Source organism: Akebia trifoliata, chromosome 9 (assembly GCF_017979445.1).
Source record: "Akebia trifoliata isolate Shusen 1 chromosome 9, ASM1797944v1, whole genome shotgun sequence".
Taxonomy (NCBI): Eukaryota; Viridiplantae; Streptophyta; class Magnoliopsida; order Ranunculales; family Lardizabalaceae; genus Akebia; species Akebia trifoliata.
In genome coordinates, this window is record NC_141383.1 from 24,054,527 (window position 1) to 24,074,799 (window position 20,273).

Genomic DNA, 20,273 nt, shown 5'->3' on the forward strand with positions numbered 1-20,273 from the left:
AGGTGTGACCTGGGGAGCAAACCCAGTCGTTCTTACATCTCAGCTAACCCTTGATGGTCATCAAGATTGACCTTGTTAAACCATTGATCTCAACGTTTCAACATGAATCATCGACATCAAATATTCAATTTGTCAAGATCAACGATCAATGATTTGACTGGTTGATCTCAACAATAAGGATTTGAGTTTCTCGTCTCATTAGGGAAGGGGTACTACGGAAGAAGGATTTTACCAATTGGATGATTAAGATAAGCCCCCAAAACTCAGGGTGCATTTTGAAAGACATCCATAACGTAGGGTCTATTAAATAATTTTTCGAAAGAAATATTTTTATAATCAGACTAACTTTTACTTATGATGCACCAATGATCTAAGGAAATAGTGTGTTCTAGACTGTGGACAACGAAAATGTAAGATGAAAAAGTTTGTTTATAGAAAACGATGACTTGCTTTGGTGCTTTGAAAGCCCCATTCCATCAAACTCTTTGAATAGACCCATATCTTCTTAATTATTTTTCATTATCTTTTTTTAGAAAAACTATTTTTTTCTCAAATCAATCCAATCTTATTTTTGAAGTGTAGGTCTATAAATGGCAGGGCCAAAAATTCGTGAATTTGGCCCACAAATAACTTATTATTATTTACTATGTTCATGGAAGCCATCTGAAAAATCAATAGAGTTGTTAAAACTAATAGGGTGGTCACTACGTGAAAATCTTGAATTTTGATGAAAAAATTTGTTGGGCCTGGCCTGACGAATTTTAAAAGCCACCATTCTGCGGCCTTTGGACAACGTTTCCTGTATGTGTCTCGATCTCACTCTCATTCTCACTGTCTCTGTCTTTGTCTCAAATCTCAATCTCATTTCTCATTTTCTCTCTGTCTCTCTGTCTCTCTCTCACTGTCTCACTCTCGATTGACTTCACGCTCTCTCTGTCGATCGGCCTCTCCATCTCTCTCTCTCTCTCTCGATCGACTTCTCCGTCTCTCTCTCGATCAATCTTATATTCCCCTCTATTTGATCGATCAATCTTATATTCCCCTCTATTTGATCGATCAATCGATCTCTCTCTCTCTCGATCTGTCTCCCTTGATAGATCTCATCTCCCACCCTATTTGATCGATCGATCTCGATCTAGATCTGATTTTTGTTCTCTCTATATCTAATCTCTCATTTCTCGAAGTGATCTATCGATCTCGCTACCTGTCTCTGATAGTTCCAAGTTCTGATAGTTTGAAATGATCATAAAGGCACGGTCATCTGTTGCATCACCTCACGCGACAAGCCAGGAACGACTTCGGGTTAGGTACTCTCTCTAATCCCTCTTTTCTTTATATAGATTGTATTAGGATTTTTATCTGATAAATTTAGATTTGGATTAAAGATTTATGTTTTTTATCCGATATATTTCGTATCAATCTCGATAACGATAGATTCCTATATTTTGAAGCATGTAATTTGATTTGAATAAGTAAGAGAAAATTTTCTCTGTTAAATGACTTGATTTGCATCACTTAATTAGGCAAAATTTGTAATCTATGTAACATGTTTGTTTGTTTTTTCCCCACACAACCAATCTCTCTTGTTAAATAGCCTCATTCAATATTTCTTCATTTTTTTTTATTAAATGCATTCTTTTGGTTTGATAAATGTGAGATTGTTTGATGATATAAAGTGATCCACCGGTGGATCACATCTCCAGTCCATTTTGACTTAGGTAACTTGACCATGGCTTGCATATATCATTCCCAGAGGCACCAAACGAGATAAATATATCATGAATTACCTATCATGTTGACTTTTTAAAGATCTGAGTCGCCTTGCCCAAGATTTTGAATTTCTTGTCAAAACACTCAATCTCTTTCAAGAATTAAAAATAAGGGTAAGAGGTGATTTATTTAGCTGACTAAGAAACTTATCAAGTCAAAATCGAAAAATTCATTAGTCATGTGTGATATATTTGTCACGATAAAATCATCTTTTACACCATGAGATACATGGTACAAACATTATGGTTACTTTAATCCTCTCTAATTTCCAAGTTAATTCTAAGTGGTGTTTGATAATTTGACTTTGATGTTCAATTCAACTTTCGTTCAACTTCTTCCTCCTTTTATAGCTAATCCTATAGGATTAGTTGCTTATAAAAATAAATAAAAAAATCCTATAAGTCGGATGTTGACTCACCCCACTTACTCAAGACATGATCTACCTATTAAGCTTCTATGTCAAAATTTTGGTCTTGCCAAACACTTGGGTTACCATGATCGAGGATTTTCTAGGATTCTTCTTTGCAAATATCTAGGTAACACGTATGAATTCTACCAACCATGCGCATGTGTGATCTTCTTTACTTAAAATGATGCCATTGGTATTCCCAACCTTATAGATTGGAGGTCACTCCTAGGGTGTTGTCTTTAATACTCATGAACTATACCAACTTCTTGGATTGAGACATGTCCACTTGGATTTGTTTCTATAATTGATACTTTTACCCTTCATCATCTATTTATTTTTTATTTTTTATTTTTTATTCTTTTAAATTTAAAATGTTATATAAAAATATTTTAATATTATTTAGTTGCTTGAGTGGATGCACAAGTTAATCAAGTTGAATCGATTAACTCGATGGACACCTCACCAAGTTTTGGAGTTATATAGCATAATTCCAACAATAACAAAAGAATCTCGACATTGATGGGACTTTTTTTTTTTTTCGATCGATTAATGATGCTTTCTTAATGGGGAATGGTGGACCAATCTCATCACCAATATAAACATCTAGCCACCAAAATCACAAAGAACCAATATTTTCATAGAGAGAGAGAGAGAGTGAGAGAGATGGAGATGAGGTGGTGGTTGGGAGAAGTGGCGCCCTTTGCAGCAATGGTAGCAGTGGAGTGCACAGATGTGGGACTAACCACACTAAGCAAAGCTGCCATGTCAAAAGGGATGAGCCCTTATGTCTATGTAGTCTACTACAATGCCCTTGGCACTATCTTACTCTTCCCTTCTTTCATCTTCAATAGGTCCCTCTATATCTTCACCTCTCTTTCTTAGTTTATCTTCATTTAATACAACTAATTTGAAATCTCTCTTTATATATTTGCATCTTCTTTGCAGAAAAAATCGTCCTCCCCTTACCTTCCATTTGCTATCTAGATGCTTACTCCTTGGCCTAATTGGGTATACAATAATAATATATATAAATATACTCTCACAATTTTTATTCTAAGTTTTTATGTTTTGGGTTATTTTTTTTGAAGTTTGAGCGTAATTTACTAGGAAGGAAAATTTAATTACAAGATTTTTTATTTTTTATTTTGGTGTGTATGTATGTGTAGGATTTGTTTTGGGCAGATAATTGGATTCATTGGTGTTCGATACAGCTCCCCGACTCTATCTTCCGCCATAAGCAACTTAATCCCTGGGTTTACTTTTGTGCTTGCTCTTATTTTCAGGTGAGCGTGTCGATATGATCTATATCTCAAATTCATTTTTTTCCAAAAAATTGTATATTCTTGAAATGATTCCTAAAATCAGACAAACCCCATGGTCTTGCCACATGGCACTCGCCCATCTCAACTATTAATGAATATTGGCCTACAGAGAATTTTAATCATTGACTCAATTATTTTTTTGTAAAATAACTTACAAGTTCACATTCTCATAAAATCCACAACAAAGAAAATACTTGAATTTGATGGCTAGAAATCATTGATAAAGCATGATATTTTGTGTCTAAGAAGAGTGGTCCCAACTCACTTACCCGACGTGTGATGTGAGGGCGTTGCACGTTCCCAGGGGAGGGACCCATATGCCTCGGCTCTAGCCCTAATTCAGTCCCCCTAGTAGGAGTCATGAAAAACTAAGAGTGATCCCAACATTGTGAGTCCACACTTAGTGGGCTCACAATAGCGTGCTATGTAGTGTGTAAAAGGAGGAGATTGAACTTTTGGGTAAAAATTGCTCTTTCATTGGTGCACTTTCCAATATGAATATTAGTATAAATTAAGAGTCGTGATAATATGACTTGTTAGGTGGCATACTCAATCAATTTTATGACGAGACAAGTTCAAGAATCGTAGATCTGTACGTCTCGGGATGCACTATTGCACTTTCCCATAAAAAAAAATGTATCCCAAGGTGTATAGATCTACGGATACTGAACTTGTCCACGTCAGGGAGTCAATTGAGAATGCCACCTGGCGAGTTATATTATCACGACTCATAAATTAATGAATAGTAAATAAAAGATTTTTTTTACACCATGTATCACTTTAGTGGGTGACATCTCCATTTCATTGACTTTAAAAAAAATGCTGTTTTTCTCCTATTCTAATATTAAATTTCATTCTAAAGAAAGAGAAGAGGACCCATTATTTTAGTAGCACTTCATATTATTATGCTTTTATGACCATTGGTGGGTGGGGTGATAATACTTCTATTAGCCTGGAAATTGGATACATCCTTTCACAACTACCACATTCTCTTTATTAAAGGAAAATGCTGAAATGACAAAAAACTATTTAGTGCGATTCTCACAAGTCAGACGTGGGATGTGCACATAACCATAGATGTGTTTCCTCGTGATATGAGTAAAACCCATCTACGGTTATGTATGCATGTCCATGTCAGACTTGTGAGAATCATAGTAAATCCTGTGTCACCCCAGCACGACTCTTTCTTGGGTGGTTTTGGGATCTTAACAGCAATCATAAATGGAAAGAAAAACTTTTTTTTTCTTTTTTTTCTTTTTTAATAGATTTCTCAAAGGGGTGTTTCACAAAATCCACAAAAGACTGATAAATACAGGAATTAATTTTTAGTTTGGAAATCTCCAAATCACAGATTTTTTTTGGGAAATTTCTCAATTGTGGAGATCTCACAAAATCCAAAACTTATATCCAATAAAGGGAAGAGAAGCTGTGAAATTAACCTGTTGTTTATATATATATATATATATAGATGAGGTTCCGTAGACACATAAAGCTACAACGTTTTTGTCTTATATGGGCAAAAATGTTCGAAATGGGCTAATTTTTTGTGAGGATGATCTATGTGGTGAGGGGATCATCTTTGCAAATAATTATTTCATTCCAAAACTTCTAACCTCATCAAAATTGATTTACAAAAATTAGACGGTCTAAAATTTTTCAACTTGTAAACATGGGGCAAAAAGTTGGTGTGTTGATAGAAACTCTCTTAACTTATGATTGAGTGTCATAATAAAAGTTAGTGTTGCATACATCTCTAAATCACGGGGACATAGTCACCAAGTTGGAATATGGATTTAAAATGATAAGGAAAAAACGGTAAAATAAGAATTTTTTTTGTAATTTTAAAGACAATCCTTAAATCACACAATTAATTCTTTTGCAAAAATTGTTATTTTTCAAATCTTTGAATGGGAAGAAATGAGAATAAAACGTGAAAAAATGATAAATATTAAAATAAAATATGGATACTTAAAATTATGAAAAAAATATAATATATAATACACTAACTTTTATTTTTGGTTTTCAATATGTTTTTGAGTAAAAATAATATTATTAAATATCTATGCATGATAACACATTTTCACTCATTAAATCTCGTTTTAAACAATCTTTATAGACCAAATTAGAACAACCATAAGGTAATAAACATGAATTATATACTTATAAACAAATAGATTTTTATTCTCTTTTTTTGAAAAGAAAAATGCATTTAAAAGGTATAAAAAAAAAATTGTTGTTTAATCGTTTGAGTTAACGAGAACGGGTTTTAAACAAGACTTTTTAAAATATACGGAGATTTTTAGTTACTACGTAGGGGGGGGGGGGTTACAAAGCTCAAAATTGAGCTCACTTTAATTGGAAAATGACATCGTTTTACATAGAATTGAACAGAAGAAGAAGATTCTTTCAACCCACCTAAAATTTTCTAAATAAGGCTTTGTTGTTGGTGATTATGCTTCTCTCCCTCTCCTTATCCCTTCAAATGTTGTTGTTGATGTTTATATTGCAATTTTAATTTTTAGGATGGAAAAGATTAATATGAGAAGCTCAAGCAGTCAAGCAAAATCCTTGGGCACCCTAGTATCAATCTCAGGGGCCATCATAGTTACTCTCTACAAAGGCCCACCAATCATTATCATCCAATCACCATCGAACTTACATGATCATCACCTTCTCCTCTCATCACAATCAAATTGGGTCCTTGGAGGCCTTCTCCTTTCATTTACTTGTTTCTTGGCTGCACTATGGAATACTGTTCTGGTAATTAAATATCTCCATCAAAACCACCTTAAAAACTTAAAGAACCACAACCCCTCCCCCACAAAACTAATATATAAATATATTATGTGTCTCTATCTCTGTATTTTCAGGCATCAACTGCCAAGGAGTACTCATCAGAGATGACCATAGTATTCTTTTATTGCCTCTTTGGGACCATTCCATGTGCAATATTCTCCCTAATTGAAGTGAGAAACCTAAGTGCTTGGAGATTAAAACCTGATATAGAACTCATTACTATTGTGTACTCAGTAAGTAAATAACTCACCCCATAATATAGAGTTTTATATTATCTTATCTACATATGACCCTGAAATTCTTCAATCTCAACCATTCAATTGGATCATAAATCTTTGACCCAAACCCTGAATCACTTGATACGATCCAGATTTTGGTTTTAATAATGTAGGCACTGTTTGGGAGTGTGTTCCGCAGCGGTATTCATACGTGGGGGATGCGCAAGAAGGGTCCGGTTTATGTTGCCATGTTCAAGCCCTTGGGGATTGTTTTTGCAGTTATCATGGGTGTCACCTTTCTTGGAGATACTCTTCATGTTGGAAGGTATACTATCTCTATAGTCTGTATAACAACAACTCACCTTTTGTGGGGGTGAAACAAAAGAAAAAAAAAATTTATTCAAGAATCCTGGCATATACTTTGAACAACTCATCAGCGAAGCACCGATCAAAATACTTTCAAGTTTTCCTTGACCTTATACATTTAACCCTTCTTATTTATAGGCCTTTTTTTAAGCTCGGCTTTTCTCAATAAACATTGTGTCTAGACTTCTAGAATGGGACTATATTGTGCACATCTCAATTCTTGTCTTGAACTCTCTGAAAGTGATATTCATCTCGAGATGACATACATAAGATGTAGATAACATTAAACTTTTGTCCTACCACCTTAAAAATAAGGAAAATTTACCAAAACACGCATAACATATCAATTATTAATCAAAATAGAACACTATACATCTTATTTACCAAAATGGTAAAAATAGTAATTTTTATATTTTTACTACTGAAAATATCTTTTTTATTGTAAAAAACCTTCTGACATAAGATCAGAATGTATTTTATACAATGTTAGAAAGAACCTTCTAACATAATATAAAATACATTCTAATCTCATGTCAGAAGGTTCCTTCTAACAAAAATGAAATTTTTTAGTAGCAAAAATATGGAAATTACTATTTTTTACCGTTTTGATAAATAAGATGTGTAGTGCTCTGTTTTGATAAATAAGTTTGAAAAGTTGTCCGGTTTGGTAACTTAATCTAAAAATAAACTCACATCTTGATGTCATTCTATACTTTTTTTTTTGCCCTGTGCAGTGTGGTTGGAGCAACTATAATTGCTCTTGGGTTTTATGCTGTGATGTGGGGAAAAGCCAAAGAAGAAAAGATGAGTGAAGAAGTCACTGGAGTTAGTAACATTGGGTCATCATCCACCCAAAAGGTTCCTCTCTTGCAAAGCCAAGATAAGGAACCATGATGTGCTCATATAAGTTGGGCAGCAAGGCATAGGTATTTTAGCTTATCAATATGACTACATTTAAAACAAATGCTGCAGTTGAAGATATAAAATTGTACCTGACAATATCATCAATATTAAAATCAAAAAAGGAAAAATTGTACAAATTTGTGTTCAGTATGATGGAAAATCTAGATTTGAGAAGCTCAACCAGCCATGCCAAAATCATAGGCACCTTAGTATCAATGTAAGGGGCATGGGTAGTAAATCTCTACAACCTGGAAGAAAGCTATATCAAGTTAACAACATGAGCTGTGGTATCTTGGAAGCTATCCCAACCTGACGAAATCTGATCAGGGTTTTAACAAATCCGTTATTTATTTTTTTGCAAAAAGTGCTTTGGTGCTTTTGAATTGAACCATATAAAAATAATTTTTCATTATCTTTTTTTAGAAAAAAATATTTCACAAATCAATCTAATTTTTGTAGTGTAGGTCTATAAATAGCTGGACCAAAAATTCATGAATTGGTCCCACAAATAGCTTACTATTATTCACCATATTCATGGTAACCATCTGAAAAATCAATAGAGTTGATAAAAATAATAGGGTGGTGAATCACATCACCAGCCATTTTGACTTCGATAACTTGATCATGGCATGCACATCCTTCTCAGAGGCACCAAACGATCGTGAATTGCCTGTCACATTAACATTTTCAGGAGCCGAGTTGCCTTGCCCAAGATTTTTATTTTCTTGTCGAAACACTCAATCTTGCTCAAGAATTAAAAATAAGGGTAACAGGTGATTTATTTAGTCGAATAAGAAACTTACCAAGTCAAAATCGAAAATATTCATTAGTCATGTGTGATATATTTTTCAGGATAAAATCATCTTTTACACCTTGAGATACATGGCACAAACATTATCGTTACTTTAATCCTCTCCAATTTCCAAGTTAATTCTAAGTGGTGCTTGATAACTCTAGTCTGATGTCCAAGTCAATTTTCATCCGTATTCCTCCTCTTTTTATAGCTAATCCTATAGGATGAGTCACTTATAAAATAAAATAAAAAATCCTATAAGATAAGTCGGATTGCATCATCAGAGATATTCGAAGTCTCATCCATGACTCTAATGATATTAGATTTGCGTTTGTTTTGGCATGAAGTAAACAAGGCTGCTGATTGGCGTGCGAGAAGAGGAGTAGACAAAACTGTTATTAGCCCTTATGATGGTGCAAACATTCCAGCTGATTTGTATTTGATTCTTCTTCAAGATCATTCTTGTACTTATCTTCGACATTAGCATCTTCAATAAATTAGAGTGAGGCCCTCTATAGCCCCAGCTTACCGATCGAAAAAAAAATGTGGAATCAATAAACTCAATGGATACCTCGCCAAGTTTTGGAGTTACATAGCTCCAACAATAACATAAAGAATCTTGACATTGATGGAACTTTGTTTTCTCGGTCAATTAATGATGCTTTCGTATAAAGGGTAATGGTGGAAAAATATCATCATTAATATAAACTTCCAGCCACCAAAATCACAAACAACCAATATTTTCTGAGAGAAGGAGAAATGGAGATGAGGTGGTGGGGACAAGTGATGCCCTTTGCAGCAATGGTAGCAGTGGAGTGCACAGATGTTGGACTAAGCACACTAAGCAAGGCAGCTATGTCAAGAGGGATGAGCCCTTATGTCTATCTTGTCTACTACAATGCCCTTGGCACCATCTTACTCTTCCCTTATTTCATCTTCAATAGGTCCCTCTATATCTCCAACTCTCTTTCTTAGTTTCTCTTTATTTAGTACCACTAATTTGATATCTCTTTTTATATATTTTCATCTTCTTTGCAGAAAAATATGTCCTCTCCATACCTTCCATTTGCTATCTAGATGCTTACTTCTTGGCCTAATTGGGTACAAATAATATGTTGTCATTCTAATTTATATGTTGTGGGTTTGTTTTTGTTTAAAGTTTGAGCATAATTTAGTAGGAAGGAATCATGTATCCCAAGGCATATAGATCTACGGTTCTCAAACTTGTCACATCAGGAGAGTCGATTGAGTATGCCACATGCGGTAGTAAGATTATCACGACTCTTTAATAATAGGAAGAAAATTGATTTTCACATTTTTCTAAGTACAATCAAAGAGTGAAATTTATTTTTTCCATGGAACTCATTTCACATGAAGAAATTCATAACTTCTTGAAATTGAATGGGCACCAAAAAAATCAATTTAATCAGTGAATTGTAATTATTCATTCAATTATTTTTCATAAGTTAATTTATGTGTCAGCGATATGTGGGGTCAAAATAGTGTGCTTTATGTGGTTTCAAAGGAAGGGATCCAACTCTTGTGTGTGAATTGCTCTATCATTTGTAGGTTTTTCAAAATAATTAATGCTGAAGTGACCTCACATGGCACACCCTGAACTATAGATGCATTCCTTGAGAGACGAGTGGAGTGACCTCAAGATGGACCTCATATCACACATCTTGATGTGGAAGTAGATAAGAACCATAGATGCTTTTTCACTCATATCTCGATGAAAAGCATCTATTGTTCCCATACACTTTCATGTCAAAAAGTGCGATATGAGATTCCAACCTGACCTAAGGTTACTTCGGCATTATTCTTTCAAATACGTGTATAGGGATATGTTCAAGAGCCAATAACCCCAACAAGATGAAATATATTGGCCGAATAATTGGCTCTTGAACATGTGGATAGATATTGATCTAATATAAATTAATGAATGGTAAATAAAGGATTTTTTTCTACACCATGCATCGCAATATTAGGTTTATTTGATTGGACCTCATATCACACATCTTGACGTGAAAGTGGATAAAAAGTATAATTACTTTTCCACTCGTATCTAGAGGAAAGTATTTATTTATTATTATTATTATTATTTTTTTTTTGTGGTTCCCATACACCTTCAATCTTAAGGTCACTTCAATATTATTCTTAGTTTTATAAGTGCTGATTTTCTAATTAGAAAGTCTTTACTAGGTCAATACTTGGCTGACGTAACACAGATAAGAAATCATAGATTTTTTCTTGGGATACACAATTGCACATCCCCATGAAAGATTATAGTTGTGTATCCCAAGGAAAAAAAATCTTTGGTCCCATCTCCGCACCACATAGTCAGGTGAAGACTTTCTAGTTAGAAAATCATTATTCTATCTTTATTATAAACTTACTGCATCACAAAATGAGTGGGGTGCCATTTCCCTTTAATAGATTTATTTTATAATAAATGTAAAAAATATATATTTTTTTCTCTTATTTAAATATGAAATTTCATTAAAAGGAAGTGAAGGGATATTAATTATAATTTTATGACCATTGGTGGGAAAATTGGATACAAATATACATTCTTTCACAACTGTCCACAAGCATTCTCTTTATTAAAATCTCCATCTCTCATGGATCTCTTTCTGATATGAACTGTGATGATTCCATAACCACCCAACAAAAAAAAAATTAGATTTCTCAAATGGGTGTTTCGCAAAATCCACAAAGAGACTGATGAGAATATACATGAATAAGTTTTTAGCTTGAAAATCTCGAAAGATTACAGATTTTTTTGGAAATTTCTCAAATGGGAATCTCACAGAACGTGAGGGAAGTGTTTGTAAATTTTGATCTTTTATAAGTGTGGAGTCAATATTTATCAGACCACACGATAGAGACACCTGTCATAAGAAATGGACTACTATTGGCTAATCTCTCTCTTCTGGGAGAGAAATCATGGATGAGAGAGAAGGAATGGGATATGATGATAACAAAAAGAAAGTTACCTATTTAATTTTGAGAAATTCTATTGGCGTACTAACTTTTACTTATAACACACCAATCCTTTTGAAATTAGAGATGCTTCTTACAAAATAAGCACAACTTATGTCCAAATTTTGGTTTCGATACACTTTTTCATTTTAACTCCCAAAACATGTTTTTCTAGTCAATTTGTCTCTTTTATAATCAATGAATTCATTGATAAATTACCAACAAAAACGTTCCTAAGGTAAAATCACTAATCTTTTATCAACGAATTCGTAGATTATAAAAGTGACAAATTACTTCACTGGAAAAGCATGTTTTGGGAATTAAAATGAACAGTAGACTAAAATTGAAATTTTGTCATATTTAACACTCAAAATGGAGATTCGTCGTTGAAATTAACATGTCTATTTGTAGATTGGAGTGTTATAATAAAAAGGTGGTGTAGCAATACATTTCTAAATCATGGGGTACAAAGCTTAATATTGAGCTCACTTTGATTGGAAATGACATTGTTTCAGATAGAATTGAGCAGAAGGACAAGAGTCTTTCGACATTCAACCCACCTCAAACTCTTCCTAAATAAGGCTTTGTTGTTGGTGATTATGCTTTTCTCCCTCTCCTTATCCCTTCAAATGTTGTTGATGTTTATATTGCATTTGAATTTTTAGGATGGAAAAATTACATGATCAAGCAACATCCTTGGGCATCCTAGTATTAATCTCAAGAGCCATCATGATTACTTTCTACAAGGGCCCATCAATCGTTATCATCCAATCACCATCTACTTGCATGATCATCACCTTCTCTCATCACAATCAAATTGGGTTCTTGGAGGCCTTATCCTTTCAATTCCTCATTTCTTGGCTGCACTAAGACAAATTGTTCTAGTAAATATCTCCATCAAAACCACCTTAAAAACTTAAAGAACCACAACCCCTACCCCACAAAACTAATATATATATATAGGAAAATGTTCAGCACCCAACATTTTGCCCAACAATTTGCCCAACATGTTTTGTCCTAAATAGGTTAAAAGTTTTGGAATGGGGGGATTTTTGGTGAGGATGATCTTTATGGTGAAGAGGAGATCATTCTCATCAAAATTCAGCCCATTCCAAAACTTCTAACCCCATGTTTACAAGTTGAAAAATCGTGGACCGTCCATTTTTTGTAAACCATTTGTGATGGGATTAGAAGTTTTGGAATGAACTGATTTTTGGTGAGGATGATCTCCTCACCATAGAGATCATCCTCACCAAAAATCAGCCTTATTCAAAACTTCTAACCCATGTAGGACAAAACATGTTGGGCAAAATGTTGGGTGCCGAATGGGACCCATATATATATATTTGGTGAGGATGATGATGATCTCTATGGTGAGGAGATCATCCTCACCAAAAATCAGCCTATTCCAAAACTTCTAACCCCATGTTTACAAGTTGAAAAATCGTGGACCGTCCATTTTTTGCAAACCATTTGTGATGGGGTTAGATAGAGATCATCCTCACCAAAAATCAGCCCATTCCAAAACTTCTAACCCATGTTGGACAAAACATGTTGGGCAAATTGTTGGGTAAATGGTTGGGTGCTGAACGGGACCCACATATATATATATTTATATTTGCAGGAATCCATTACTAAGGAGTATCGATCAAAGATGACCATAGTCTTTTTTCATTGCCACTTTGAAACCATTTCAGATGCAATATTCTCCCTGATTGAAGTGAGAAACCTAAGTGCTTGGAGATTAAAACCTGATATAGAGCTCATTACCATTGTGTGCTCAGTAAGTGAATAACTCACCCCACAATATAGTCTTACATTACCACACAATATAAAAGTGGCCCCTTCTCTTACATATGACCCTGAAATTGTTCGATCTCAACCATTCAATTGGTGTGTTGGACCATTTTATTGGATCATAAATCTTTGACCCAAACCCTGAATCAACTAGTTTAGGTTCCACTGGACTTTTCTAATGTCCACCATTGTGGTTTTAATAATGTAGGCACTGCTTGGGAGTGTGTTCCGCCATGGTATTCATACGTTGGTATACCCACGTAGTGCACGAGAAGGATGCGGTTTATGTTATCATGTTCAGGCCCTTGAGGATTATTATTGAAGTTATCGTGGGTATCAGCTTTCTTGGAGATACTCTTCATGTTGGAAGGTATACTATATATTTCTCTACATCTCTGTGTAACAACAACTCACCTTTTGTGGGGATGAAACAAAAGAAAAAAAAAATTATTCAAGAATCATCGCCTCATATGTTATGAACCACCTAAATGTTTTTTCTCAAAATCTGAACAACTCATTGGCAAAGTACCTATCAAAATACTTTCAAATTTTCCTTGACCTTATACGCTCAACTATTTTCAATGTAACATTGTGTATGGATTTCTATAATGGGATATATCGAACTCAAGATGACATGTATTAGATGTGGATAACATTAAACTTTTATCTTACCACCTTAAAAATAAACTCACATCATGATGTCACTCTATACTTTTTTTCCCCTGTGCAGTGTGGTTGGAGCAAATATAATTGCTCTTGGATTTTATGCTGTGTTTTGGGGAAAAACCAAAGAAGAAAAGATGGGCCAAGAAGACATTCCTCTCTTGCAAAGCGAAGATGAGGAACCATGATGTGCTCAGATAAGTTGTGCAGCAAGGCCTTCATATTTTAGCCCATCAATATCACAGCATTTCACTTGTAACACAATAGCTGCAGTTGATGATATTAAATTGTGCCTGGCAATATCATCAATATTTAAATCAAAATAAGAAAAATTGTACAAATTTGTGTTTAGTAGGATGGAAAATCTAGATTTGAGAAGCTCAACCAGCCAGGCCAAAATCGTGGGCACCTTAATATCAATGTCAGGGGCATGGGTAGTAAATGTCTTTACAAGCTGGACTTGAACTGACGAAAAAAAAAAATCCTATAAGATAGTTCGGATTGCATCATCACAGATATTCGAAGTCTCATCCATGACTCTGATGATATTAGATTTGCGTTTGTTTGGCGTGAAGTAAACAAGGCTGCTGATTGACGTGCGAGAAGAGGAGTAGACAAAACTGTTATTAGCCCTTATGATGGTGCAAACATTCCAGCTGATTTGTATTTGATTCTTCTTCAAGATCATTCTTGTACTTATCTTCGGCATTAGCATCTTCAATAAATTAGGGTGTGGCCCTCTATAACCCCAGTTTACCGATCAAAAAAAAATGTGGAATCATTTAACTCAATGGATACCTCGCCGAGTTTTGGAGTTACATAGCTCCAACAATAACATAAAGAATCTTGACATTGATGGAACTTTGTTTTCTCGGTCAATTAATGATCATGGTTTTTAAACTCGGTATTTCGTCTCGTCTCGTTCAGCTCTGATACCGAGTCGTCTCGGATGAGTTTTCCAATACGTTTGAGACATCTCGTGAGACAAATCAATAAATTGAACTGTGGCTCGTAAATCTCGGTCAAAAAATGACTTTGTGAGTTGGTCTCGTTGAGCTCCGATACCGAGTTAACTTGGGCGATACGTCTCGGTCTCGGACGAGTTTAAAACCATGTTAATGATCGATGCTTTCTTATAAAGGGTAATGGTGGAAAAATATCATCATTAATATAAACTTCCAGCCACCAAAATCACAAAGAACCAATATTTTCCGAGAGAAGGAGAGATGGAGATGAGGTGGTGGGGACCAATGGTTGCAGTGCAGTGCACAGATGTTCCACTAAGCATACTAAGCAAGGCAGCTATGTCAAGAGGGATGAGCCGTTATGTCTATGTTGTCTACTCCAATGCCCTTGCCACTATCTTACTCTTCCCTGATTTCATCTTCAACAGGTCCCTCTATATCTCCACCTCTCTTTCTTAGTTTCTCTTTATTTAGTACCACTAATTTGAAATCTCTCTTTATATATTTCCATCTTCTTTGCATAAATAAACGTCCTCCCCTCACCTTCCATTTGCTATCTGGATGCTTACTTCTTGGCCAAATTGGGTACAAATAATATATTGTTATTCTAATTTATATGTTGTGGGTTTGTTTTTGTTTAAAGTTTGTGCATAATTTAGTGGGAAGGAAAATTTAACAAACAAAAGTTTTTCAAACGAATTCTGATCTCATCAGATGTTTTCTATTATGTGCATAAAGGGAGATTTTATACCTTCATGGAAGTATGCAGAGACGCTAATGGAGATCGCAGACCAAGGCCGAAATTTTGATGAATGTGAATTTGAATTCCAATGGAGATAAGCAAACAGGGCAACGGATTTTTTAACAAAATTGGGGGCTGTTTCGGATGGTATTTTAATAATTCAGGATAGTTCCAATGTACCTCAAGATCTTCTAAGAATTGCAGAAGAAGATTTATCTTGTATCTATACTCGTTAGAAGTGTTTTTTAAGGTGGGGTCTTTCAACCCCAGCTTACCAATAAAAAATAAAAAAATAAAATTTTTATTTTTATTTTTTTTGGTGTGTGTAGGATTTCTTTTGAGCAGATACTTTTATCCATTGGTGAACGATACAGCTCCCCGACTTTGTCTTCCGCCATGAACAACTTAATCCCTGCTTTTACTTTCTTGCTTGCAGTTATTTTCAGGTGAGCGTGTCGATATGATCTATTAATAATCTCAATGAGTAAATGTTTTTTTTTTTTTTTTTTGGTGTTTGTGTGTTTAGGAACTCATGTTTCTTTCATTGATAATTAAAAGTTTTAATAATAGTTTGTGAGTTTTCGTAATGAATCATGATAATCTAACTACCTTACTTGGCATACTCAATCAACTCCCCTACTGTGATAAGTTTGGGAACTGTAGATATGTAAGTCTCGGGATACACAACTGCACTTCCCCATAAAAATGTACCCCAAGGGAATCATTTATCCAAAGGCATATATATCTACGGTTCTCAAACTTATCACATCAAGAGAGTCGATTGAGTATGCCACCTATGGTTGTAAGATTATCACGACTCTTTAATAATAGCTAGGAAGAAAAATGATTTTCACATTTTTCTAGGTACAATTAAACAGTGAAATTTATTTTTCCATGGAACTCATTTTATGAAGAAATTCATAATTTCTTGAAATTGAATTCCCTAGAATTGTATAGACCGTCGGCACAAAAAAATCAATTTAATCAGTGAATTGTAATTATTGATTCAATTATTTTTCATAAGTTAATTTATGTATCAGCGATATGTGGGGTCCCAATAGTGTGTTTTATGCGGTTTCAAAGGAAGGGATCCAACTCTTGGTGTAAATTGCCCTATCATTTGTAGACTTTTCAAAATGATAATGCTGAAGTGACCTCTTATAGCACACCCTGATGTGAAAATGTATGAGAGCTATAGATGCTTTCCTCAAGATACAAGTGGAGCGATCTCAAGATTGAATCTCATATCGCACATCTCGTGAAAGTGGATAAGAACCATAGATGCTTTTGCACTCGTATCTTGATGAAAAGCATCTATGGTTCCCATACACTTTCACGTCAAAAAGTGTGATATGAGATTCCAACCTGACATGAGGTTAATTCGGCATTATTCTTTCAAATACGTAAATAGGGATATGTTCAAAAGCCAATAACCCCAACGGGTTGGCTTAGTGGCAAGTCAGGTCTTGACAAGCTCCTCAGGATAGGTCAAGCTTTCGAAATCCATACAAGACAAAATATATTGGCCAAATAATTGGCTCTGGACTATGTGGATATTGATCTAATATACATTAATGAATAGTAAATAAAGGATTTTTTTTTTCTACACTGTGCATCACTATATTAGGTTTATTTGATTCGACCTCATATCACACATCTTGATGTGAAAGTGGATAAGAATTATATTTGCTTTTTCACTTGTATCTCGAGGAAAGTCTATTTTTTTGGTTCTCATACACTTTCCATCTTAAGGTCACTTTAGCATTATTCTTAATTTTTATGAGTGCTGATTTTTTAATTAGAAAGTCTTCACTCGGTCAATATTCGATTGATTGATGTGACACAGACAAAAAATCATAGATTTTTTCTCGGGATACACAATTGCACATTCCCATGAAAGATTATAGTTGTGTATGGCAAGGAAAAATACCGACCTTAATTTCGTCCGTCTCCATGCCACATCAGCCGAGTGAAGATTTACTTGTTAGAAAATCATTATTCTATTTTTATTGTTACCTTATAAATAAAAAAAATAAAATATATATTTTTTTCTCTTATTTAAATATTAAATTTCATTAAAAGGAAGTGAAGGGATATTAATTATAATTTTATGACCATTGGCATGAGAAATTGGATACAGATATACATTCTTTCACAACTGTCCCCAACCATTCTCTTTAGTAAAATCTCCATCTCTCTCTTCTCTTCTTGGAGAGAAATCATGGATGAGAGAGAAGGAATGGGATATGATGATAACAAAAAGAAAGTTACCTTAACTCTGCTACCTATTTAACTTTGAAAATTTCTATTGGCATACTATCTTTTACTTATAACACACTAATCCTTCTGAAATTAGGGATGTTTTTAACAAAACGAGCACAACTTATGTCTAAATTTTGGTTTCGATATACTTTTTCATTTTCACTCCCAAAACATGTTTTCTAGTCAATTTGTCTCTTTTATAATCAATGAATTGTTGATAAATTACCAACGAAATCACTAATAAGGCAAAATACTTGATCTTTTACCACCAAATTCGTAGATTATAAAAGTGACAAATTACTTCACTGGAAAAGCATGTTTTGGGAATTAAAATGAACAGTGTATAAAAATCAGAATTTTGTCATATTTAACGCTCAAAATGGAGATTCGCCGTTGAAATTAACATGTTTATATGTAGATTGGAGTGGTATAATAAAAAGATGGTGTAGCAATACATTTCTAAATCATGGGGTACAAAGCTTTATTTTGAGCTCACTTTGATTGGAAATGACATTGTTTCAGATAGGATTGAACAGAAGGACAAGAGTCTTTCCACATTCAACCCACCTGAAATTTCCTAAATAAGGCTTTGTTGTTGGTGATTATGCTTCTCTCCCCTCTCCCTATCCCTTCAAATGTTGTTGATGTTTATATTGCATTTGAATTTTTAGCATGGAAAAGATGAATATCAGAAGCTCAAGCAGTCAAGCAACATCCTTGGGCACCCTAGTATTAATCTCAGGGGCCATCATGATTACTTTCTACAAGGGCCCACCAATCAATATCATCCAATCACCATCTAACTTACATGATCATCAACTTCTCTCGTCACAATCAAATTGGGTTCTTGGAGGCCTTTTCCTTTCAATTCCTCATTTCTTGGATGCACTAAGGAAAATTGTTCTGGTAAATATATCCATCAAAACCACCTTAAAAACTTAAAGAACCACAAAACTAATATTTAAATATTTGCAGGCATCAATTACTAAGGAGTATCGTTCAAAGAGGACCATAGTCTTCTTTCATTGTCTCTTTGAAACCATTTCAGGTGCAATATTCTCCCTGATTGAAGTGAGAAACCTAAGTGCTTGGAGATTTAAACCTGATATAGAGCTCATTACCATTCTGTGCTCAGTAAGTGAACAACTCACCCCACAATATAGTCTTAAATTATCACACAATATAAAAGTCGCCCCTTCTCTTACATATGACCCTGAAATTGTTCAATCTCAACCATTCAATTGGTATGTTGGACCATTTTATTGGATCATAAATCTTTGAACCAAACCCTATATCAATTAGTTTAGGTTCCATTGGACTTTTCTAATGTCCACCATTGTGGTTTTAATAATGTAGGCACTGTTTGGGAGTGTGTTCCGCAACGGTATTCTTACGTGGGTAGTGCACAAGAAGGATGCGGTTTATGTTATCATGTTCAGGCCCTTGAGGATTATTATTGAAGTTATCGTGGGTGTCACCTTTCTTGGAGATACTCTTCATGTTGGAAGGTATACTATATATTTCTCTACATCTCTGTGTAACAACAACACACCTTTTGTGGGGATGAAACAAGAAAAAAATAATAATTATTCAAGAATCATGGCGTCATATGCTATGAACCACCTACATGTTTTTTCTCAAAATCTGAACGACTCATTGGCATAGTACCTATCAAAATACTTTCAAATTTTTCTAGAACTTATACACTTGACTATTTTCAATGTAACATTGTGTCTGGGCTTCTAGAATGGGATTATATCGTGCACATCTCAATTCTGGTCTTGAACTCTCTGAAAGTGATATTTATCTCAAGATGACATATATAAGATGTGGACAACATTAAACTTTTATCTTACCACCTTAAAAATAAACTCACATCATGATGTCACTCTATACTTTTTTTCCCCTGTGCAGTGTGGTTGGAGTAATTTTAATTGCTCTTGGATTTTATGCTGTGTTTTGGGGAAAAACCAAAGAAGAAAAGATGGGCGAAGAAGACATTCCTCTCTTGCAAAGCGAAGATGAGGAACCATGATGTGCTCAGATAAGTTGTGCAGCAAGGCCTTAATATTTTAGCCCATCAATATCACAGCATTTCAATTGTAACACAATAGCTGCAGTCGATGATATTAAATTGTGCCTGGCAATATCATCAATATTTAAATCAAAATAAGAAAAATTGTACAAATTTGTGTTTAGTAGGATGGCAAATCTAGATTTGAGAAGCTCAGCCAGCCAGGCCAAAATCATGGGCACTTAGTATCAATGTTGGGCCTGAGTAGTAA

General features: G+C 34.4%; 2 protein-coding genes across 3 annotated transcripts; both read left to right on the forward strand.

Annotated features, from left to right (window-relative positions):
• The first annotated feature begins 966 nt into the window (after positions 1 to 966).
• LOC147394873 (WAT1-related protein At3g28050-like) lies at positions 967 to 7,921 on the forward strand. Of its 2 annotated transcripts, XM_086453215.1 has the most exons (7): positions 2,799 to 3,030; positions 3,125 to 3,187; positions 3,346 to 3,462; positions 6,024 to 6,261; positions 6,372 to 6,530; positions 6,689 to 6,840; positions 7,616 to 7,921. In XM_086453215.1, exons 1-7 carry the CDS (start codon positions 2,843 to 2,845, stop codon positions 7,773 to 7,775), a joined length of 1,077 nt encoding a protein of 358 aa, XP_086309341.1. In that variant the 5' UTR covers positions 2,799 to 2,842; the 3' UTR covers positions 7,776 to 7,921. The 2 variants fall into 2 exon arrangements, with proteins under 2 accessions (XP_086309342.1, XP_086309341.1); XM_086453216.1 differs by lacking the exons at positions 2,799 to 3,030; positions 3,125 to 3,187 and adding an exon at positions 967 to 1,307.
• Positions 7,922 to 8,059: 138 nt separating this feature from the next.
• Positions 8,060 to 20,200, forward strand: LOC147394874 (WAT1-related protein At5g40240-like). The gene is made up of 8 exons (XM_086453335.1): positions 8,060 to 9,551; positions 14,087 to 14,187; positions 15,341 to 15,569; positions 16,056 to 16,172; positions 18,660 to 18,894; positions 18,964 to 19,122; positions 19,345 to 19,496; positions 19,903 to 20,200. Exons 1-8 carry the CDS (start codon positions 9,337 to 9,339, stop codon positions 20,021 to 20,023), a joined length of 1,329 nt encoding a protein of 442 aa, XP_086309461.1. The 5' UTR covers positions 8,060 to 9,336; the 3' UTR covers positions 20,024 to 20,200.
• The last annotated feature ends 73 nt before the right edge of the window (positions 20,201 to 20,273 follow it).